This window comes from Rhinoraja longicauda, chromosome 20 (assembly GCF_053455715.1).
Source record: "Rhinoraja longicauda isolate Sanriku21f chromosome 20, sRhiLon1.1, whole genome shotgun sequence".
Lineage (NCBI taxonomy): Eukaryota > Metazoa > Chordata > Chondrichthyes > Rajiformes > Arhynchobatidae > Rhinoraja > Rhinoraja longicauda.
The window spans coordinates 11,480,087-11,505,774 of record NC_135972.1 but is presented as its reverse complement, the minus strand read 5'-3'; the positions used below and the strand labels follow the sequence as shown (position 1 = coordinate 11,505,774).

The window sequence follows — 25,688 nt, the reverse complement described above, 5'->3', positions numbered from 1 at the left end:
TTGATTATGTTGTTAAGAATACAGGCAAAACAATTGAGGTATTTACTGAAATAAAATATTAACTGCATAATCTAATTGTGTGATCATGTCACAAACAGGTTTTTTGAGGAGGTAATAAAGAACATTAATGAAGGCAAAGTGGTAAATTTTGCTTACATGGACTTCAGTAAGGCTTTTGACAAGGCCTATTTCTGTGCTGTGTGATTCTATGATTACACAGTGCACACGAAAAACATAACTCGAGAGAATGTTGAGACAGCATTATTTGAATGAAAAACTTTATCTTGTAGTTTTTTTTAGCATATCTCTAAAAGCAGCAGAATCTCCCTGGTATGGGGATGAGGAGAGACCACAATAAGATAAACACACAATGCTAGTTATATTCAGATAAGAAAGTGTGAGAACCTGTTACCATACCTTCAGACAGATAAGACAGGCAAGTAACTTGTCAAGCCACTGGAGTGATCTTCGCAGGAAGAAATTGTTTCAACACGAACTCATGAGTAAGGCCAGAGATGAAGAGGGTACACAATCCCTTGTTTAATCAAGGAGAGGTCACCTTTGGTATGTTTATTATTGATCAGTTAGAGCGCAGAGACAGACAAAATAGTAATGAACCAACGGAATACTGACAGACCTTTCAAAATGGTTTATATAGGTTAGTGTGTGAAGGTTGAGGACTTAGCAGATAATCAAGAGCTCATCGATCAGTAAATCATCAATGCCAGCCTTGGCTTTATAGCTTAATCATCTCAAATCAATGAAGTCCAAGAAAAAGACCATTGCTGCTTCTGTCCAACATTGAGGCAGCTTGTTCTCACTGCTTTACTGACCAATCCAACCCTAGCAAACCAATGCATTTTACATATCGTATGCTATACCGGTTTGTATTATACTGTGATAAATAAGGGAATTGTTATTTCTTAATGAACCAATAAATTGATTTACTATACACGGTGCCACCTTGCCACCCATTTGTATCAAACATTAAGATAAAGATCTTCAGGGTATTTTAGAGCAACAATAGCTGTTTGTTTTATTGAGTCCAATGTCCTTGAAAGTATTCCTGTGGGAAAAACAAGTACTTAGAAAGAAAAACTGCACAAATTTTGTCTCAGTTCAAACTAAACATTGGGAACATTACAACAGTAGTAGACTATTCAACTGGTTAACTACCGTGCTTAACAAAGTATAACAGAGGCAGTTCTGACATTTTCCTGCTCTTAGCTGTTTTTTCCTGAGGGCGAGGAAACAGGAGACAGGGCGGGTGTGAGGATATGTTTCTTGGCATTATACTGAATTGCACACTTCTAAGTTTCAGATTTGGTTTTGTTTAGTTGAGTTCAGTTTACAGATACAGCATGGAAACAAGCCCTCCGGTCCACCGAGTCCGCGCCGACCAGCAATCACCCGAACACTAGTTCTATCCCACTTACCAGGGACAATTTACAGAAGCCAATTAGCTTACAAACCTGCACGTCTTTGGAATGTGGAAGGAAACCGGAGCACCTGGAAAAAAACTCACGCTGTCACAGGGAAAACGTACAAACTCTGTGCAGAAGCACCCATAGTCTGGATCGAACCCAGATCTTTGGTGGTGTAAGACAGCAACTCTACCGCTGCGTCATTGTGCCGCCGCTTTGTTATGAACTGAATCAGCACAGGAAATATTTTCTCCATTAGTTCGACTCTTAACCTGCTGAATTAAGGATATTGGATATTTGCTTGCACCAAGTTGAGGTGAAGAGGCCACATTAATAAATAACTGGGAAAAGGGGCAGCACAAAAAATGAAAGCACAAGAGATGCTGAAATCTGGAGCAGAAACGACAGCAGCTGGAATTCAGTAGGTCGGGCAGAAATGGGCAGACAGTGTTTTGGGTTGAGACTCCATCTCGACTGAAAGAGCAAGGGGGAAGGATGCGGCAAGAACTAGCAATGGCAGATGAAGAGGGGTTGATTGGCACTTGTATCATGATGTTGGTTGTTTAATGTATCCTCAATAGTAAACCACAGTGTGCACATCTCTGACACAAAATCACATTTAAGTATCATCAAGGTGACCACATTGCCTATTCCTACTTTCATAATAAAATAAAAGGTAAGTACTGAATCGCTGATTATGTTGAACCAACAGTTGTTTGGCCAAAGCCAACACAGACTTTAGTGTGTAGGAAGGAACTGCAGATGCTGGTTTGTACTGAATATAGACACAAAATGCTAGAGTAATTCAGCATATCTGGAGAAAAAGAATATGTGATGTTTCGGGTCTGAAGAAGGGTTCCGACCTAAAGCATCACCTATTCTTTTTCTCCAGAGATGCTGCCTGACCCACTGAGAGGCTTTAGTGCAACAAAGTCAAATTCTGGAAACAAGTTTGGATTCAAGTGCTCACAGAATAATTGAAGGACACATACTTCATGCTTCAAAATATATATAATCATTTCCCCCAGCTTGACTTAAATCCTCCGTAGTGCTGGTGATGGTCCGTTTTATGTATCCCTGTTCTCTCTTGCTGTCTTGTTTCTCTTGGATGCAGCATTTGTAGTTGAGAGGGAAGATCTGCTGATACACGGACTATTTATCCCGAGTTCCAAACCGTGTTTAGCAGATTTCTTCATCTGTTATGTTCTGATATTCAGACTGTGAAGATCCCAAGGCCAAAATTCCACTCAGAAGCTGGTCTCATTTGCCGAAGATAAATACAAAGTGCTGGAGTAACTCAGCGGGTCAGGCAGCATCTCTGGAGAAAAAGGACATGTGAGGTTCCGGGTCTGGACCCTTTTTCAGACTGAAAGTACAGCATCAGCCAGTTCCTTTCTACACTTCTCATATTGTTGAGCCAAGTCAATTTTCACAGCTTAAAGATTGACCTGCAGTACTTAACTTTTTCCAAAGCAGCCTTCATACATAAACACGTGGACCATCTCTCCAAAAGTAAACGCTCGATTTCCTAAAAGTGGCAGCTTATCTACTGGGTCTATGACCAGACCATCCGTGACTATGCCAAGGCACAAAATTTGAGTAAAACTATGCGGAGCATTTCATTATTTCCCTGAGACATACCGTTGCATAGTTTGACGGATTCAGGCTGAATGACAAAGAAAGTGCGTCTCCCGTTTCCAGCGGCAGGTCGGCTTCACCAACAGCAAAGCCAGACTCTTCCTTTGTGCAAAGCACCTCTTCGCCTTCCCACCACCGACACTCGAGCCGTCGAGGTCGTGCCAGGAGAGGCCGGTAACATCCTGGGACATTCAGTTGCAGTGCAGGGATTCGAAACCTGCAACCCTGTAGTCCGTCTCTCACCAAAGCTTCTTGGTACCATGAAGTTAGCTTGTTGCATGGATACTGGATGCTGTTACCGGGCATTGGAAGAACAACCTTAAGTTAAATACAAAAACACCAGGTTAAATTCCATCTCAAAGAAAACATTGAAAAGCAACCTCTTCATTTATAATTTAACATGAGAAGTATGTTACAGAGTACTACAGTATGTTGTGCTGCTGCAAGTAAGAATTTGACATATGACAATAAAACACTCTTGACTCTAGACACTAGTTAAAAACCGTATGTAATACAATTAATGGTTTTCAGTAAAAACAAGAAACTGCTGGTTTACCAAAGAAAGGTGAGTGTGGGAGTAAGGACTTAGTGGGTCAAGCAGCATCCTTGGAGAACATGGATAGGTAACGTTTCGGGTTGGGATCCTTCTTCAAGATTTTCTGTCTAAGTTGACCCTAAATATTCCACAGCCAACACACTTCTGAAGTCCAGTGACTATTTTATAGGCGAACTCAACATCTTTAAGCAGCATGAAAGTTATCATTAAAGAAACAGTACTGTCTTCCGATCCAAATCTTCCTTTGTGCCTGTGGTCCCACAAACATCATGTTAATGATCAGGTCATCTGCTGTTTTAGTGATCATAACAATTTGAGAATGCACCGTCATTTCTTTGAGTAATGCTGTAAAACCTTTTAACCTTCCTGAGGGTGCAGAGATAGTTTGAATATTAGAATTAAATTGAAGGGCTTTCCTAAATTAGATGCGCATATGCTGAAATTAGCTCAAACTTACAGCTTTCCAATTTAGGGGTAAGATAAGGTGTGACTGAGCCAAGGTTTATACCATGGAAAGACAAAAGTGCAGGACTAACTCAGCAGGTTAGGCAGCATCCCTGCAGAACATGGATAGGTGATGTTTCAGATCAGGACCCTTTTTCAGATTTTATACTAAATTAATTTTAGAAACTTAGATGAACACTAACTTGGCTGCACTGTTACATTGATGAAAATCCTAGAATAAAATACTCAGGTTTTTCCATTTTCCTAAAATCAATTAACCATCTTCTTCCTTCAATAAAGATCAATATTGTACATTACTTAGACATAATCCAGAAAATATGCATACATTTCTCCCGAAAGTCCTTCAATGATGAATGGATAAGGGTTGAGATATAATCCTTACCTGGTTAATAGAGTAATTTCCTGACTCAACATCTTTGGCTGTCACAACATGCACCTAAGTTGATTGGGAACAATTCAAATGTTGTTAATTTTCCTGAAAGATGTTCTTCAAAACTGTATGATAACAATAGACACTTTTTCTTAAAGCAATTCAACCTACACACAAGTACACGCACATATATGTACTATATATATATATACACACACACACACTGATGAGCCAAAACATTATGACCACCTGCCTAATATGCTGTTGGTCCTCCGTGTGCCGCCAATACAGCACTGACCCGCTAAGGTATGAAATCTACAAGACCCCTGAAGGTGTCCTGTGGTATCTGGCACCAAAACATTACCAGCAGATCCTTCAAGTCCTACAAGTTGCGAGGTGGCGCCACCATGGATCGGATTGAGATCTGGAGAATTTGGAGGCCAGGGCAACACGTGAACACTTCATCATGTTCCTCAAACTAATCCCGAACAATGTGTGCAGTGTGGCAGGGCGCATTATCCTGCTGAAAGAGGCCACTGCCATCGGGGAATACCATTGCCATGAAGGAGTGTACCTGGTCTGCAACGATGTTTAGGTAGGTGACGGGTGTCAAATTGACGCCCACATGAATGGCCGGACCCAGGGTTTCCCAGCAGAACATTACCCAGAGCATCACACTCCCTTCACCGGCTTGTTGGCTTCCCACAGTGCATCCTGGTGCCATCACTTCCCCAGGTAAACGGCGCACACGTACACGGCCATCCACGTGATCTAAAAGAAAACGGGACACATCGGACCAGGCGACCTTCTTCCACTGCTCCAAAGTCCAATTCCAACACTCGCGTGCCCAATGTAGGCGCTTTCGACGGTGGACAGGGGTCATCATGGGCACTCTGACCAGTCTGTGGCTACGCAGCCCCATACGCAGCTGGGTGAGATGCACTGTGTATTGTGACACATTCTTCCCATGACCACCATTAACATTTTTTGTGACTTGTGCCACAGTAGACCTTCTGTCGGTTCGAACCAGACGGAATAGCCTTCGTTGCCCTTGCGCATCGATGAGCCTTGGGCGCCCAACACCCTATCGCCAGTTTGTGGTTTGTCCCTCCTCTGACCACTGTCGGTAGGTACTCACCACTGCTGACCGGGAGAACCCCACAAGCCTTGCCGTTTCAGAGATGCTCTGACCCAGTTGTCTGGCCATAACAATTTGGCCCTTGTCAAAGTCGCTCAGGTCTTTACTCCTGCTCATTTCTCCTGCTTCCAACACATCAACTTCAAGAACTCAACTGTTCACTTGCTGCCTAATATATCCCACCCCTTGACAGGTGCCATTGTAACAAGATAATCAATGTTATTCATTTCACCTGTCAGTGGTCATAATGTTTTGGCTCTTGTACACAATATACACTATATATATATATATATACACAAATAAATATATATACACAAATATATATATATACACAAATATATATATATATGTGTGAGTGTGTGTATATATACACACACACGGTTCTTATTAGTTGTGGGCTAGGATTTATAACCAACACACTTGACCAAAGATCCACAATCCTGAGGTGGGGAACTCATTCTTTGAGGAAATACATAGCAGCATAGACAAAGGAGTCAGTGGATATTGTTTACTTGTATTTTTAGAAGGCAGCTTGCAAAATACAAATTAGATCTGCAATGTCCTGGTTTATTTCCAATGGTGGAATGCTGCTGCTCTAGTCTTCAAGTATTAATCCTACAATAATTGGATCGGTATTGTAATGAGTTGTTGGTGATGGTGTTAATCACTGTGTTCCCCAGATCAAGAACAACTCAAATCTGCAAACAACAGGCAAATTTAAAAAATAATTCCGCAGAATAAAAATCATGAAATGCGATTAAAATGCTATTTTAAGTACAGGTTCTCAGGACATTCCAAAGTGCTTTTGATCTGATTGAGCACTTTGAAGGGTTATGATTTTAACATGGGAAAAGCAACACCCCTTTGACCACATCAAGGGCCCACTAATTGCAAGCTGTGCATGAGCTAGTAAACCATTGGTTTTAGCCCATTTATCAAAGGATAAAGGCAAAGGAAATTCTCTTTGACTATACGTGTTGTAGTCTAGTCTTATAGGGGCGGCACAGTGGCACAGCGGTAGAACTGCTCTCTTACAGTGCCAGAGACCCAGGTTTGATCCTGACTACGGGTACTGTCTGTACGGATTTGTCCATTCTTCCTGTGACCGTGTGGGTTTTTTCTGGATGCTCCAGTTTCCTCGCACATTCCAAGGACGTGTATGGGTTATCATTGGTCAGTGTGGACTCGGTGGGTTGAAGGGCATGTTTCCATGCTGTATCTCTAAAGTCTAAACTAAAAGTCTAAAGTCGTGGTATGAATTCTTATTATTTTCATCTGAGGGACTAGACAACGCCTCTAATGATTTATCAGCATCTGCATTAAACTGAAGATATAAGGAACTGCAGGTGCTGGTTTACCAAATAAGATGCAAGTGCTGGAGTAACCCTCCACCTCCTACCACAATCTTTCTGAAGAAGGGTCCCGACCCAAAACATCACCTATCCATGTTCACCGGAGATACCCGACCCACTGACATACTCCAGCACTCTGTGTCTTTTTTCATTAAACTGAACACCACGCCTCTGGCAGATTTACATGAATGCAAACAAATTGTCATCAGAGCCAAAACTACTGTAGATTAAATTAGTTATTAGATAACACTCATGGACAGTAATAAACCATTGCCAATTAAATCCACTCACAACATAAGGGCGTAACAAACAGAAGCAGAAGGCTGTCATTTTGCACCTTCCTATGAGATCATCTCTCTTTCTTCTCAGCTCAGCAGCATATAATCCTAATATTATGAGACACTGGAGATGTCCATGGATATGAAGCCAAGATATTCGTAATCATGTTTACTAGACACAGATGTTGGAATCAACTAACTTGTAAAAAGCAACATTTTGGACCAAAAATGACCCATTACTAGCAAAAAGCAGACAGGAGGAACTCAGGCAGCATCTGTGGAGGGAAATGAACCTACAACATTTCAGGTCAGGACCCTTCTTCCGACCTCAAACATTGTCTATTCATTTCCCTTAATTTACAGATAGAGCACGGAAACAGGCCCTTCGGTCCCCCGAGTCTGCACCGACCAGTACCATAGCACTATCCTACAAACTTGGCTTGTATACACTGGAATTTAGAAGGATGAGAGGAGATCTTATCGAAACATATAAGATTATTAAGGGGTTAGACACGTTAGAGGCAGGAAACATGTTCCCAATGTTGGGGGAGTCGAGAACAAGGGGCCACAGTTTAAGAATAAGGGGTAGGCCATTTAGAACCGTGATGAGGAAAAACTTTTTCAGTCAGAGAGTTGTGAATCTGTGGAATTCTCTGCCTCAGAAGGCAGTGGAGGCCAATTCTCTGAATGCATTCAAGAGAGAGCCGGATAGAGCTCTTAAGGATAGCGGAGTCAAGGGGTATGGGAGGAAGGCAGGAATGGGGTACTGATTGAGAATGATCAGCCATGATTACATTGAATGGCGGTGCTGGCTCGAAGGGCCGAATGGCCACCTCCTGCACCTATTATCTATAAACTAAGGACAATGTACAATTTTACCGAAGCCAGTAAATCTGCAAATCGGTACGTCTTTGGAGCGTGGGAGGAAACTTGAGCACCCAGAGAAAACCCATGCGATTGGAGAACGTAGAAACGCCGTCCAGACAGCACCTGTATTCGGGATCGAACCCGGGTCTCTGGCGCTGTAAGGCAGCAACATTACCGCTGCGTCACTGTGCCGCCCTGTCCCTCCACAGATGCTGCCTGACCTGCTGAGTTATTCCAGTAGTCTGTTTGTTGCTCAAGATTCCAGCATCTCCTGTGGCCTGCTAGTTCATTTAATTACTGAGGAAATCATCAAATTTTCACCGCTAGTTTACTTGATTTTGTCGGGATAAAGACATTTGAAATTAAAAAGCAAAAATTATTGGGTTTTTTCAGTGAAAAGGCCGTTTATTCTTGCGAGAGTCTCCCTCCTTCCTTTATGAGAATCAGATTCACACCAAGGGACAAACTTGTGGTGGGTGTGTATGCACAGCATTCAACAAACGAGTTCTATATAGTGATAATCAATAACTCTGTGGTTCATAAAAAGCTAAATTTTAATCAAGCATCCTTGTACTCATTCAGAAAAGATTCTTAAAGGATTGAGAGAATTGATAGAACATCCAGATTCAGGAACAGCTTCTTCCCGACAGCCATCAGGCTATTAAACATTCAGCCTTCAAATAAGCGCAGAACTACATAGACTTTTGGTTTTGGTTTTGTCTTTTTGCACTATTGTTTGCTTGTGTGTGCATATTACTATGTTTACATATTCTGTTGTGCTGCAGCAAGTCACAATTTCATTGTTCTACCTGGGACATATGGCAATAAAACACACTTGACTCTTGAATCTAGATGTCTCCTGCAAAGCAGTGCGGCAGAAAAGAAAGTACTAGGATTTTTTAAAATCTTCAAATTAACTTACCTGATTGTTTCGAGATAAAAGTTCTTGCCCAAGTTTATCACAGGTGACCAAGTCTCCCTCCACAACATGCATATCGTAGGTTTTCAAGCGGAAGGTTGCGGCTTCGTTCCAGATCCTACTGCAATACGAGTGCACGTACAGAATGCGCATGTAGTGTGGTAAACTGAGCCAAGCCCGGGTGCAGCCTTCCTGGCTGTTGCCATAGCGATTTAATGCGCGGAGCACCAGTCGCTCCCTGGTTTTGTACCCTGGCATCAGGGCAAGAGTTGCTTTGGCGTCCTCTGAAGGAAAGAAAACACTGATGATGTCAAGGATTCTGCAGGGCCTCAAGTGCGGCACAGTGGCGCAGCGGTAGAGTTGCTGCCGTACACCGCTTGCAGCCCCGGAGACTCGGGTTCAATCCCGACTATACGTGCTGTCTGTACGGAGTCTGTACGTTCTCCCCATGACCGCATGGGTTTTCTCCGAGATCTTTGGTTTCCTCCCACACTCCAAAAACGTACAGGTATGTCGGTAAATTGGCTTGGTAAATGTGAAAATTGTCCCTTCAACAGCGAGTTCTATATAGTGATAATCAATAACTCCGTGGTTCATAAAAAGCTAAATTTTAATCAAGCATCCTTGTAGGATCGTGTTAATTTGCGGGGATCGCTGGTCGGCGCAGAACCGGTGGACCGAAGCGCCTATTTCCGCGCTGTATCTCTAAAACTAAAACTAAAATTAAAGTGAGAGAGTATATTCTGGTGGTGGTTAAACATTTTTGACGGAGACAGGTACAATCGCTGGAGATCTCCAAGTATTAACCCCGCTCTTGCTGTGGAGAATATATCTTGTTTTACCTTACATTCAGGAACAAAGATAAAGTGTTTTTCACAATCCCAAGACAAACTAAGCAGTTCACAGACAATGAAGTACAGTATCTCTCTTAATGTATGACATAGGCCTTTCCCTAAACAGCAGTACCTAACTCACAGGTAATCCACTTAATGAAGATAGACACATGATAGCAGATGCTGGTTTACACCGAAGATCGACACAGAATGCTGGGGTAACTCAGCGGGTCAGGCAGCTTCTCTGGAGAAAAAAGAATAGGCGACGTATCGGGTCGGGACCTTCATACTCTTCACCTGCATGAGGCATTTTGAGACCTTAAGATGGAATTCACATCAATGCATTTACAGCGGGGCGAAAAACCACTTCAATCAATGGAGAACATGGACAGGCAATGTTCTCCAGAGATGCTCTCTGACCTGCTGAGATATTCCAACACTTTGTGTCTTTTTTTGGTAAACCAGCACCTGCAGTTCCTCGTGTCTACACTTATTTGCTTAACAAGAAGCAAATAAAATCTAAAAATTAAAAATGTATATTTTTGATTTTGGCTATTGCCACTTACCAGTATGAATAAAATGTCTTTTGGCCTTATTAACAGGATCATTTCCTTCTTCTGGAGTAAAGAATAAATGCAGAGCTGTCACCTGAGTGCAGATATAAAGGAGTTCAGTGACTAACGGTCTTCACATCAGCAACAATGGCGTTTCAAATGTGACTCACATCATAACATACTTCCCAGAGGTGCAATATGACATTAGCTGAAGAGAAAGACATCAAGACAGGTAACTAAGCACTTTTAATCATTTTAATGCTACCTCCCTTCCCAATTTCCTAGTGGATCAACACCTCAGTGCGTGAAAAGGCTCTGCAGAAATTGAAGTTTTCTTTAACCTCCAAGCCAATACCATCTTGGGCAGCAAGGTGGCACTGTCTCACAACTCCAGAGGGCCTGGGTTTGCATCTCATTGTGTGCAGTTTGCCTGTTCTCCCTGTGACTCTGTGGATTTCCCCTGGGTGCTCCAGTTTATTCCCACAACCCAAAGACTTGTTTGTTTGACATTTGGTTAAGTGGATTACGTGTTGGAAAGAGAAACAGGTTTCAGGGAAATATCTGATAGAGAGGAGATTGCTCTGAGAGCCAGCACTGGCCCGAGGGGCCGAACCGCCTTAGAAAGTCATAGAGTCACACAGCATGGACCTTTGGCCCAATCTTCCCACACCAACCAACATGTCCATCTACACGAGTCCCACCTGCCAGCATTTGGCCCATATCCCTCTAAATGTATCCTATCCATGGTACCTGTCTAAATGTTTCTTAAACATTGAGATAATTCCTGCCTTAACTACCTCCTCCAGCTGGCTCGTTCAATACACTCATCACCCTTTGTGTAAAAAAGTTACCCCTCAGGTTCCTATTAAATCTTTCCCTCCTCACCTTAAACCTATGTCCTCTGGTTCTTGATTCCCCTACTCTGTAGCGGATCTCGGCGCGTCGCGGAAAAATTTACCTGCTAGAAATTTCTCGGCGACAGCTGGCTTGTCGCCAGGTATCGTAGCTTATTGCGGGCGCTGTCGCATGCTGTCCCCAGGTTTGCTAGGTTGTCACAGATGCATTTAGAAGCACGTAATATTAAATTAAGAAAAGCCATTTGAAGATACCAGAAGATAGTTTTGTTTAACCAATCTATTTACCGTCAGGACATTTGACAGGTAGATTGGAGGCGACAGTTTGACGGTCAGGTAAGCGGGGGAATTTTACGATGTTTCCAAAGACGGTGTAATCTCTTAGCCAGGTGCTAGTGTCACAAAAAAAATAACTTGTATCGACCTGACTCGGCATTGTCGTGGTCAATGTCGTAGGATAAAAGAAAATGTCGGCGATTTGCTACGACTTTGACAGTCGCCGGCAGTCGCCTTAAAAATCACGTAACTGGGACAGGCCCTTAAATATAGGATCCACTGCTCCGGCAAAAAAAAAGTGTAGTACAATCATTTGGCTCAAATGCTCAAAACCTATTTATTATTTGCACAATCTTCCTCTTGTCCCTTTTATCTACACCTAGCAATATAACTCTTCATCGCTTTCACTTTCAAGTGACAATTGAGCTTCTGTTTAAATGAACCATGTATAATTTTATCTAATAAGTTCTGAGCTGTAAAACTGTTTATGCTCTGAATATTCTGTATCAATTCTACAGAGTCTAAAGAAGGGTCTTGACCCGACACCTATTCCTTCTCTTCAAAGATGCTGCCAGACCCGCTGAGTTACTCCAGCATTTTGTGTTGATCTTCGGTGTAAACCAGCATCTGCAGTTCCTTCCTGCGCTTCAGAGGTATGGTACAGGTTATCTCCAATTTCAAGGACATTAACAGGACACACAATACACAAATCGCCCAGAAAACGGGTTAAAATTTAACCTGAGGATCCAGGCCAATTTTTGTTGCTAAGAAATGGTATAGTAACAGCCCAAAGTCCTCAAGCCCACAACTCCGTGTGATCACTGCAGTGTGCCTATGCACCAGAAGGAATTAAAAATGCTCGCTTTGAAAAAGTCTTACCAAATTCTGCTTGAGAAGAGCCAAACCAATTTGATCGGCTTGAACATTCAGTCCCAGGCCAAACCGCTGAGGCCCATAGTAGTTTACAAATCCTTTCTCCTGCAATGGAAAGAATGAATTGTCGGTACTAATCTGATTAGAATGAATGAGAGAAATCAAAATTCTATACATAATAACTTATCATTCAAATAAATGGACGTTGCTTTTTAATCACGAGAGTCTCGCTCAAGAACCAACTAGAATTTTTCACTTGAACAGGAAAAATAAATTAACTTTTCTTTAGCTAATAATATAACAAATCCACACAGTCCGTGCCTGCCACAAAGGATAGTAAACAATAGCATAATCTGCAGATGCTGGTTTACACAAAAGGACACAAAGTGCTCGAATAATAGGTGACATTTCGGGGCGTGCACCTTCTTCAAACTTCAGTGGCATACTCTTATCACACTAGAGGAGGAGCTGATAACTCAAAGCTGTACTTTCTAGTCCATCTTATGGAAGTAATAATAGGTTGGACATCTACAAGAGTTGATAAAATGCCAGGCCTAAACAAAATATACAGTATCCTGGGTTCTGAACCAAGCAAGGGGATAAGTGTAGGAAGGAACTGCAAATACTAGTTTGCACCAAAGATAAATACAAAATGCTGGAGTAACTCAGCGGGTCAGGCAGCATCTCTCGAGAAAAGGAATAGGAGACTAAATTGGTCAGTGATCACACGAAGCAATTGGTGCAAGAATTACAAGCGAGATGATGAAAGATAATATCAACAAGTGATGGGAATCATTAATTCCCTGCCTGGGTGGGGAGGTGAGCTCACTTGATTTGAAAAGCACCCAGAGGATCACATTATCTGCAAAGCTATGAAACAATTGCCGAGGAGTAAATTAACTTAAAATAAGAAAGGACCGAATGGCCCAAATGCTTACGTTTTAATGATTCTGAACTTTTGAACATTGCATTTGCATAATCTATGCATTGCATCAATTGGCATTTCAGACCCATCATTGTCTGTCAACCAAGCTGACCCAAGGACAAAGATGGAGGATGAAATCCTTACCAAACATTAACTTACAGTCTGAAGAAGGGTCCCGACCATAAAACGTCACCCATCCTTTTTCTCCAGAGATGCTGCCTGACCCGCTGAGTTACCCAAGCACTTTGGTACAAACCAGTATCTGTAGTTCTTTGATTCTATAAACTTACATACCATGCAGGGCTGAGTCAAAAATACTATCTCCCCCTTCTATTCCCTTACAGTTCAGGATCTTTATCCTCAATGCAACAAAGGCCACAGTCTTCAATGGGACTTTACCTTGACATTCTCAATGGCACCAAACACCCTTTCAGCAAGACTTGCTTCAGGATCATCTTTCAGGTGCTTGCTGACATTTCTTATGATGATACTAAAATGGTTTCCTTTTAGTTGTCCTACTCGCAAGTGTTGAGTTGTAGTTCGCAGGTTATAGATCTTCAAATCCTTGTTTTGGATGGACGACTGCTTTGCTTTTAACCTTGGCATGAAACAAAGTAAGTGTGTATAACAGTAGTGAATTTGGCTACCTGTACATACATTCTACTTTTTTTTTAAAACACACAGAACACTTTAGTATTTAGCATGTTTGTATTTAGAGATACAGCATGGAAACAGGCCCTGTGGCCCATCAAGTCCACACAGACTACCGATCACCCGTTCACACAAGTTCTAGGTAATAACACTTTCTCATCTAGTGTAAGAAAATAACTGCAGATGGTGGTACAAATCAAAGGTATTTATTTCACGAAATGCTGGAGTAACTCAGCAGGTCAGGCAGCAACTCAGGAGAGAAGGAATGGATGACGTTTCGGGTCGAGACCCTTCTTCAGACTGAAGAAGGGTCTCGACCCGAAACGTCACCCATTTTCTCATCTGCTCCCTACACACTAGGGTCGATTTTTCAGCGGTCAATTAACCTACAAACCCGCACGTCTTTGGGATGTGCATGAATGAATGAATGAATGAATGAATGAATGAATGAATGAATGAATGAATGAATGAATGAATGATACTTTATTGTCACATGTAGGAAGAAACTGAACCTGGAGGAAATTCACGTGGTCACATGAAGATCGTGCACAGGCAATACGTGAGGCGAGGATCAAACCTGGGTCTCCGGTGCTGTGAGGCAGCAGCTCTTTAAATCCATTGAGTCAGAAGCTACGTGGCAATGTCTCGCTCCAGGGGCCTGAACAAATAATTCAGGCTGCAGTACTGAGGACAACTGCAACAATGGAGGGTCAACGTTTCCTCACACTTTCCCCTCGAATAAGCCATTAAACCAAGTCCAAGTCACACACATTCTGGTCATTTATCTCATGGAGTTTTTATAGGAACTTTCTTTGACCACAGTTCATAGGGCTGTAAATCCTCTGGAACTTTATAAACCTCAGGCCAAGTTTGCATGTCAACACTGCGGAAAAGGCAGCATGCAACAGGGAGAGCATCTCAAAAACATTTGTGGATCGTGCAAAAGAATATCACTGTGCTGACACGACAAGAATTTCACTGTGCTGACATGACAAGAAAGAACCATTGAAGTTACAAACGGCTTTTAAACCAACAAAATGAAGCACACTGTGGAGCAAGGTAAAGAGGGGAGGGCACATAATTGAACATTTTTATTGAGAGAACAGGGAGATCATATTGAGAATGTGATGTTATTTAATTTACTGCTGTTTATTAATTCTTTGAGATAATGCATGAACAGCTGAACAAACAACATGAGGGGTACTCAATTTACTTTTATGGCTTGTTTTAAAACAATCAACCCATGCCCAAAGGTGTAGGTGTGGCCTTCCATACAGCTGTCCGAATTTAGTACTACATCGCAGCAACATCCTGTTCCAGTCACATCATGATCGGGCAACAAAATACTTTTTCGCAGAGGATTTTATAATACAATTAATAAATTAGCTGTTGGTTTGTTTGTGGCAGAAGTCTGCAATTATTTGAATGTATAATGGCAGATTAGACAGTAGACAATAGGTGCAGGAATAGGCCATTCGGCCCTTCGAGCCAGCACCTCCATTCAATGTGATCATGGCTGATCATTCTCAATCAGTACCCCGTTCCTGCCTTCTCCCCATACCCCCTGACTCCGCTATCCTTAAGAGCTCTATCTAGCTCTCTCTTGAATGCATTCAGAGAATTGGCCTCCACTGCCTTCTGAGGCGGTGAATTCCACAGATTTACAACTCTCTGACTGAAAAAGTTTTTCCTCATCTCCATTCTAAATGGCCTACCCCTTATTCTTAAACTGTGGCCCCTGGTTCTGGACTCTCCCAACATTGGGAACATGTTTCCTGCCTCTAACGTGACAAACCTCTTAATAATCTTATATGTTTCGATAAGATCCCCTCTCATCCTTCTAAATTCCAGTGTAAACAAGCCTAGCCACTCCAGTCTTTCAACATATGACAGTCCCGCCATTCCAGGAATTATCCTAGTAAACCTACGCTGCACGCCCTCAATAGCAAGAATATCCTTCCTCAAATTTGGAGACCAAAACTGCACACAGTACTCCAGGTGCGGTCTCACTAGGGCCCTGTACAACTGCAGAAGGACCTCTTTGCTCCTATACTCAACTCCTTTTGTTATGAAGGCCAACATTCCATTGGCTTTCTTCACTGCCTGCTGTACCTGCATGCTTCCTTTCAGTGACTGATGCACTAGGACACCCAGATCTCGTTGTACGTCCCCTTTTCCTAACTTGACACCATTCAGATAATACTCTGCCTTCCTATTCTTACCACCAAAGTGGATAACCTCACACTTGTCCACATTAAACTGCATTTGCCATGCATTCGCCCACTCACACAACCTGTCCAAGTCACCCTGCAACCTCATAGCATCTTCCTCACAGCTCACACTTCCACCCAGCTTTGTATCATCTGCAAATTTGCTAATGGTACTTTTAATCCCTTCATCCAAGTCATTCAACTTTGTTTTCCAACAGATACAGCATCTGAGCAACAAGTTGCCTTTGGCAATGAATAACGCACTGAAATGCGTAATGAAAAACACAACTAATTCCCAGTGACAGCCACAGAAGCATATATTCATACAGCGTGGAAACAGGCCCATCGGCCCAACTTGCCCACACCGACCATCATGTCCTATCTACACTGGTCCCAACTGCCTGCATTTGGCCCACCTCCCTAAACCTATCCTATCCATGTACCTGTCTAAATATTTCTTAAATGTTGCAATAGTACCTGCCACAACTACCTCCTCCAGCAGCTTGTTCCATACACCCACTACCCTTTGTGTGAAAAAGACACCCCTCGGGTTCCCCTTAAGTCTCTCCCCCCTCACTTTAAAACTATATCCTCTGGTTCTCGATTCCCCTACTCTGGGCAAGAGACTTTGAGCATCAACCCGATCTATTCCTCTCATGATTTTATACACCTCTATAAGATCACCCCTCATCCTCCTGCGCTCCAAGGAATAAACCCCTAGAGTCGCAGGGGTAGAGTTGCTGCCTTACCCGAGGCAGCCGACACCCGGGTTTAATCCTGAATACAGACGCTGTCTGTATGGATTTTGATGTTCTCCCCGTGATCGCATGGGTTTTCTCTAGGTGATCAGGTTCTGCCCAGACTCCAAAGACGTACAGGTTTGTACGTTAATTGGCTTCGATAAAGATTGTAAATTGTCCCTAAAGTGTAGGCTAATGCTAGTGTAAGGGGTAATCACTGGGCGGTGCGGACTCGGTGGGTCCAAGGGCCTGTTTCTGGGCTGTATCACTAAACTAAACCAAGTAAGCAAGTTTCTTAACATTGTGCGTGAAGGTTCCAGCAAACTATTGGGCTAAGCATTTGTTCTGCAATGTGCTTCTGCTGAAAACAGCAGAAATATAATAGTAATATATTGTGAAAGTGAACTTGTGATCTGAGATGACTAATGCCAGTAGTGCAAAGACACAAAGTGCAGGAGTAACTCAGCGGGTCAGGCAGCATCTCTGGAGAAAAGGAATAGGTGACATTTCGGGTCGAGACCCTTCTTCAGACTGTTTGAAGAAGAGTCTCGATCCGAAACGTCACCTATTCCTTTTCTGCAGAAATGCTGCCTGACCCGCTGAGTTACTCCGGCATTTTGTGGCTATCCTCAGTGTAAATCAGCATCTACAGTTCCATCCTACACAATGCTAGCTGTACGTTTACTGCTGAAGTAAACGCATTTATAGCTTTTGAGTCACGTATCCGAGCCAGCACTTTGCCAATTGTCATGTTACTCTTCCACAATAGGCAACATTTTGGGTCTGAAGAAGGGTCCCGACCTGAAACGACACCTATCCTTGTTCTCCACAGATGCCATCTGACCTGCTGTTATTCCAACAATTTGTGTCCTTAGCAATGATGGAAGTGCAGGTCTTGGAGCTCGTTTGGCTCAACCATGTCCCATTGAACACGTCAAGGGGACGTCAGCCATTATTTTCACCTGGTCTGCCTCTGTAGTCTGGTCCCCGCCAGCTGATGATTGAGAAGCTCCTTCTGTCCCTCCATCTGCTTCTGCCAACCATGGGTGGCCAATAAATGGTGCCCATTCTAACTTGAGCAAACTTTTTTAAAAGCGCGTGATTTTGATCTTACTTGTCGATCGTCACATTCTTCACAACCATGGTCTGGGAAGTGACAGCCTTCTTGTCTTTCATGCCTGCGTAGCTGAAGTCCGACGGCAGCACGCCAAATTGGGAGGCCAGGCTCGCCACAGCATCCAGAGTCTCCATGTTCACCTTGTGCAAGGTGAAAGCTTCAAAATAGGATCAGAACGGATTGAAAGCCCAACCACATCAACAATAGTCAAGGACCCCAGTTACTACCAACCCCCGCCTCGCAACCTTGGTTCTCTCTCCTTCATGTCCATCCATCTCAAATAAATCAAGGAGAGGATTATTTGTTAAATCACAAAGTTTAACGGAGATGTGTGGGGCAAAGTTTTTTTCCCACACAGAAGCTGGTGAGTACCTGGAATGTTCTGCCAGGGGTGGTGGTGGAAGCAGATACGATAGTGGCGTTTAAGAGACTTTTGGATCGGCGCATAGATACATAGGAAATGGAGGGATATGGATTAAGTGCAAGCAGATAACAGTTGGTCTTGGTATCATGTTCAGCATGGACATTGTGGCCTAAGGGCCTTTCCCTGTGCTGTGCCGTACCGTGCTATGGTCTTTGTTGGCAACTGGGAACATTCATCATTCCAAACATGCTGGTCTTACAGGAATAAACAGCCTCGCCACAGTGTGTTGCTCATTAGACAGTTCACCATGTCCATTGGCAACATGCCAACAGTGACTACACTGTCTGAATATGCCACTGGTTGCGAGAGGGTGGCAAAGCATTAGAGGTTGTGCAAAGCACAAGGTCCGGGCAAGACTTCCTCCTTTGGTCCAAGAAGTCCATGCCAATTCCTAGCCACCCTTCCCCAGCACTGTTCCCCCACAGCGCAAAACATTAACCCCTGATCAAATACATTCACTTCTAGAAAATATATTAGAAAATAAATACATTAAGCTCTAGAAAATACTGCCTTTCCCTACCTCACCTCCTTAATGTCCAAACATTACAGTTCCCAACCCTCCCCACACCCCCCAATAACCGCCACATTGTTGAAGAGCATGCAGTGGATTTGCTACCTGTGTAAGGTGCTGATGGCCCCTGGTATTCATGGGCAGCTCGTTTCCTGCTGCCGTTAATCTTGTCTCGAAACCTCACGGTAATCACCGCGTCGCGCCGGCTCCCATCCCCTTGCCCGGAAAAGCTTTTGGTTTCCAGCAGCTTCCCAAAATACCTGCTGACAAAATGATGGACGGCCTTCCGGTGTTCCTTGTTTCCATCGGGCTGAAAGGAAAACTTGGAACTTGTGTCCCTCGAATCCAAGAAGCGGAACAGCCCTTCGGTTTCTTCCTCAGACACCAGCTGACGGAGCTCGGAGTACTGAGGGTCGAGCCTGACACGTATTTCGGCGCTGCTGGTGATGGTCTTTAGGAAGGGATATCTCTGCCGGACGGCCTTGTGGACCGATGCCCGCTGGCCTTTCTCTTGGAAAGTCACAAGTAAAAGTGTGGCCTCCTCTTCCCCCTCCAAGGCCGGACTTTCCCCTTTCACTGAACTTGCAAACTGTTCCAGTGACTCGGCTATCGAGCATCCCAGAAGCACCTCTAAGTCACGTCCCTTCATTTCAACTGAAGGGGAATTAAGGGAAGACTCCGACAGCTCAGGATCAGTGGTGTGGATGGCACCACTGGGTATAACAGTGGCATCTGCTAATTCACCCACGCCTGCCCGTTCAGAGTCATTCGCTGGCGATCTTTCCCGTTTCTTTGGCCTTTTGCTTGGGGTAGGCCGGGGCTGGGGTTGGCTGCTGTCAATGGTGCAAGTATCCCAGACACAATCAACGCCATTAACCAGCCTTCCACACATGTCGATCTCCGTCACTACAAAATCGCTGGCCGAGTTCTTGATCGTCCCATGGAAACCAACGTGATCACTGACCCAGCACCAGGCGGTCTCCATGTCATACCTTGGAGAAAAAGCAAAAGCACAACATCTAATCAAAAGGCCCTGGAGGAGCAGCGCGGTACTGAAGGGAAGGCTAGGCAATGGGTTTGCAAGTGTACAGAAGGCAATAACCGCACAAGGTATTAAAGGTAAATCACTACAACACAGCAAACCCTCATTTTAACGGACCTCCTCATAATGGATTTCGGTTGTAACGGACGGACCTATCGAGCCTCACCTCCAGGCCGGGCTGCCGACATCGCCACCACTACCTCCCCGGCCACGACCTGCCGCCACCAGGTAGACCACTACCTGCCGCCCCTCACCTGCACTCCAGCCGCCCACGGGCCACAACCATTGACTCTGCCGACCCTCGCCTCACCCCCGGCCACCTGCCATCTCTCACCTTTGTCTCTTACTCCAATCATCTGCCAACCCCAACATCCCTCTCCCCCCCTACTCCCTTACCTATATCCTATCACTTGCCAGGATTTATTCCACCTTGGCTTCTCTTTTCCAGCTTTCTCTCCCCTACTACAATCACTGAAGAAGGATCTCAATCCAAAACATCGCCTATCCATGTTCTGTAAGTTTCCCCCCTACAGAAGATTGTTTATTTGGGAACTCATGCAAGGGGAAGTGGCAGAATCAGATGCAATGACTATGTTAAGAGGCATTTAGAGAGGTACTCAAAGGATACAGACAAAATGGAGGTAAACAGGATTAGTGCGGATGGGCAAAAATGCAATGGTTTCATGTTATTTTATTGCCATGTGTACCAAAGTACAATGAAATTATTTTTTTGCATACAGTTCAGTGGCAATCCTGCTGTACGTTAGGCACAATCATACCAAGTATAAGAGTGTAAGACAGTAGACCACAGAGTCCATACACAAGAGTCGCAATGTTTTAGGCGTCATCGTATTAGTAGTTAAGGGATATGATATAATTGGAATTACGGAGACATGGTTACAGGGTGACCAAGGCTGGGAGCTAAACATGCAGGGGTATTCGATATTCAGGAAGAGGAGGTGGGGTGGCATTGCTGGTTAAAGAGGAGATAAATGCAATAGCAAGGAGAGACATTAGCTTGGATGCTGTAGAATCGGTATGGGTGGAACTGCGAAATAGCCAAGGGCAGAAAACGCTTGTTGGAGTGGTGTACACACCACCAAACAGCAGTAGGGAGGTTGGGGATAGCATCAAGCAGGAAATTAGGGATGCGTGTAGCAAAGGTACAGCGGTTATCATGGGTGACTTTAATCTACATATAGATTGGGCCAACCAAATTGGTAACAGCCCTGAGGAGGAGGATTTCCTGGAATGTATACGGGATGGGTTTTTAAACCAATATGTAGAGGAACCAACTAGAGGGCAGGCCATCCTGGACTGGGTATTATGTAATGAGGAAGGATTAGTTAGCGATCTTGTTGTGCAAGGCCCCTTGGGCAACAGTGACTATAATATGGTGGAATTCTGCATTAGGATGGAGAGTGACACGGTTAATTCAGAGACTAGGGTCCTGAATTTGAATAAAGGAGACTTTGAAGGGTATGAGACGGGAATTGGCTAGGATAGGCTGGCAAATTATACTTAAAAGGTTGGCAGTAGAGATGCAATGGCGAAGATTTTAAGGCCGCATGGATGAACTCCAGGAATTGTTCATTCCTGTCTGGCGAAAAAATAAAACTGGGAAGGTGGCTCAACAGTGGCTGACAAGGGAAGTCAAGGATAATGTTAAAGCCAAGGAAGAGGCATATAAATTGTCCAGAAGAAGCGGCAAAGCAGAGGACTGAGAGAAACTTAGAACTCAACAGAGGAGGCCAAAGGGGTCAATTAAGAGGGGGGGAAAAGAGCATGAAAGAAAGCTTGCGGGAAATATAAAAACTGACTGTAAAAGTTTCTATAGGTATGTAAAAAGGAAAAGATTAGTGAAGATGAATGTCGGTCCCTTACAGTCAGAGACAGGTGAATTTATAATGGAAAACAAGGAAATGGCAGAACAGTTAAACAAGTACTTTGGTTCTGTCTTCACTAAAGAAGACACAAACAATCTCCCTGAAATACTAGAGGACCGAGGATCTAATTGGAGGGAGGAGCTGAAGGGAATCCACATTAGTCAGAAAATGGTGTTAGGTAAACTGTTGGGACTGAAGGCAGATAAATCCCCAGGACCAGATGGTCTGCATCCCAGAGTACTCAAGGAGGTGGTCCTAGAAATCGTGGTGCATTGGTGATCATTTTCCAATGTTCTCTCGACTCTGGATCAGTTCCTGTGGACTGGAGGGTAGCCAATGTAACTCCACTTTTTAAGAAAGGAGGGAGAGAGAAAACGGGGAATTATGGACCAGTTAGCCTCACATCGGTAATAGGGAAGATGCTGGGGTCGATTATTAAAAATGTTATAGCAGCGCATTTGGAAAGCAGTGATGGGATCGGTCAAAGTCAGCATGGATTTATGAAGAGGAAATCATGCTTGACTAATCTTTTGGAATTTTTTGAGGATGTAACAAGTAGAATGAATAAGGGAGAGCCAGTGGATGTAGTGTATCTGGACTTTTAAAAAGCTTTGACAAGGTCCTACACAAGAGATGAGTGTGCAAAATTAGAGCACATGGTATTGGGGGTAGGGTATTGACATGGATAGAGAACTGGGTGGCAGACAGGAAGCAAAGAGTAGGAATTAATGGGTCCTTTTCAAAATGGCAGGCAGTGACTAGTGGGGTGCCGCAAAGCTCGGTGCTGAGACCCCAGTTGTTTACAATACATATTAACGATTTAGACGAGGGAATTAAATGTAACATCTAAGTTTGCAGATGACACAAAGGTGGATGCCAGTGCAAGCTGCGAGGAGGATGCTATGAGGCTGCAGGGCGACTTGGATATGTTGGGAAAGGTTGGGCTTGAAAAAGCCAGAACGGGGTACTGATTTTGGATGATCGGCCATGATCATATTGAATGGTGGTGCTGGCTCGAAGGGCCGAATGGCCTACTCCTGCACCTATTTTCTATGTTTCTATCTTGTACCCTTCGTCCCAAACTTTTTTTTGTGTTATAATCTTAGCTTGACCATAAAGGCCTGTTGGCCTGGTGGTAGCACTGGATCGCAGTTGCAGGGGTCAGCCTAGCTAGGTGATATCAGCATGAACATGGTGATGGAGTCCATCCCTGCTCCTGCCACCCAATCCTACCTCTGCCTTTAAAAGCAACCTCTCTGCAGCTCAGAGTTTTCCCCACAAATGTGTTGCATCACAGAGAGGGGTAGCATGGAATGGTGGAATGTGTGTTGCCATTTTCATTGGGGATGGGACTGTGCAGTAATTAGTTCTGTGAATAAAAAAGGCTGGTGAGATTGTGTAACAAGGTTAAAATCTTATGTTTACGTAGCATCTTCAACACAGCAAAACAGACTTCACTGAAGGAATATCAAACAAATTATGAAACCAAGCTACAAAGATATAATGCAGAAGAATGTTGCCAGGCCTCAAGGGCCGAGCTATCGGGAGGTTGAGTAGGCTGACTTTTATCCTTGGAGCGCAGGAGAATGAGGGGTAATCTTATAGAGGTGGACAAATCATGAGAGGAATAGATGGGGTAAATGCAGTCTTTTAACCTGAATCAAAAATCAGATAACTTAGCTTTAAGGTGAAGGGGAAATATTTAATAAGAAGAAGGGTCTCGACCCAAAACGTCACCCATTCCTTCCCTCCAGAGATGTTGCCTGTCCCACTGAATGTCTATCTAAGATTTAATGGGAACCTGAGGGGTAACTTTTTTTACGAGCTGCCGAGTGGGTGTATGGAACGAGCTGTCAGAGGAGGTAGTTTTGGCAGGGACTGTCACAGCGTTTAAGAAACATTTAGACATAGATAGGACAGGTTAAGAGGGATGTGGGCCAAATGCAGGCAGTTGGGACTAGTGCAGATGGGACATGTTGGCCGGTGTGGGCAAGTTGGGCCGAAAGGTCCGTTTCCACGCTGTATGACAAGGGGTGAACTATTTTAGGAATAGACTTACATGAGATGCCCCAGTCGGAGGAATGAACAAATGTGCTACATGCCTCCCTCCCCCCCCTTGTTCCAACTACTGTGGGTCCAAGCCACACACTGTGGGAGCCGGCTCCTTCCTCATGGCAAAGACAGGGAGAAGAGTTCCGTTTCCTGCTCCTTGTCCCCGTTACATTGGCTGAGATTGAGCGAATCGCCGGCTGGAGCGTCATCGGAAACTGCTGCATTGCGAATTGCAACAAGGAAAGCGGCTGCAGATACAGGGGAGGCCGGGGACCCGGGCAATGGTCACAGTAGCTCAGGCGGCTGTTGCAGACGTGGGAGAGTGGGCAGAGCCCGGGGGGGCGAGCAATGCACACAGTGCTGGAGCCCAGGTTCCCATCAATGTACACAGTGCTGGAGCCCAGGTTCCCATCAATGTACACAGTGCTGGAGCCCAGGTTCCCATCAATGTACACAGTGTTTGAGCCCAGGTTCCCATCAATGTACACAGTGCTGGAGCCCAGGTTCCCATCAATGTACACAGTGCTGGAGCCCAGGTTCTCATCAATGTACACAGTGTTTGAGCCCAGGTTCCCATCAATGTACACAGTGCTGGAGCCCAGGTTCCCATCAATGTACACAGTGCTGGAGCCCAGGTTCCCATCAATGTACACAGTGCTGGAGCCCAGGTTCCCATCAATGTACACAGTGCTGGAGCCCAGGTTCCCATCAATGTACACAGTGCTGGAGCCCAGGTTCCCATCAATGTACACAGTGTTTGAGCCCAGGTTCCCATCAATGTACACAGTGCTGGAGCCCAGGTTCCCATCAATGTACACAGTGCTGGAGCCCAGGTTCCCATCAATGTACACAGTGTTTGAGCCCGGGTTCCCATCAATGTACACAGTGTTTGAGCCCGGGTTCCCATCAATGTACACAGTGCTGGAGCCCAGGTTCCCATCAATGTACACAGTGCTGGAGCCCAGGTTCCCATCAATGTACACAGTGTTTGAGCCCAGGTTCCCATCAATGTACACAGTGCTGGAGCCCAGGTTCCCATCAATGTACACAGTGCTGGAGCCCAGGTTCCCATCAATGTACACAGTGTTTGAGCCCGGGTTCCCATCAATGTACACAGTGTTTGAGCCCGGGTTCCCATCAATGTACACAGTGCTGGAGCCCGGGTTCCCATCAATGCACATAATGTTGGAGCCCGGGTTCCCATCAATGTACATAATGTTGGAGCCCGGGTTCCCATTAATGTACATAATGTTGGAGCCCGGGTTCCCATTAATGTACACAGTGTTGGAGCCCGGGTCCCGAGCAATGCACAGTGTTGGAGCCCAGGTTCCCATCAATGTACACAATGTTGGAGCCCGGGTCCCGAGCAATGCACACAGTGCTGGAGGCACTCAGCGACCCGGGCAGCATCCTTGCAGCCTATTAATTTCCTCCAGAGATGCTGCCTGAGCCACTCCAGTTTTTTGTGTGTCTAACCTTGGACAGACGACGTTTGGGGTCGCGATCTTCAACCTGATGGAGAGAACGCAGGCAAACAGGGGAGGGACAACGCCTGGTCGAAACCAGGAACAAGCAGAGTGTACACATCGATGATGTTAACTTATATACCGGAAACGAGACTGATTATGTTAGAGGACACAAGGAACTGTAGATGCTGGTTTTAACAACAACAAAAAAGACGCAGAATGCTGGAGTACGTAGGTTGAGGAGAGTCTTGATGGGCCGAATGGCCT

General features: G+C 44.4%; 1 protein-coding gene across 1 annotated transcript; it reads right to left on the bottom strand.

The window, feature by feature from the left end:
• Positions 1-747: 747 nt before the first annotated feature.
• Positions 748-24,075, bottom strand: pus7l (pseudouridine synthase 7 like). Its single transcript, XM_078416521.1, has 9 exons — positions 23,963-24,075; positions 19,081-19,967; positions 18,038-18,197; positions 13,722-13,920; positions 12,404-12,502; positions 10,407-10,488; positions 9,011-9,291; positions 4,466-4,519; positions 748-3,380 (listed from the first exon to the last, which is right to left on the bottom strand). Coding segments are annotated over exons 1-9 (2,115 nt in total). The 5' UTR covers positions 23,965-24,075; the 3' UTR covers positions 748-3,029.
• Positions 24,076-25,688: the final 1,613 nt, after the last annotated feature.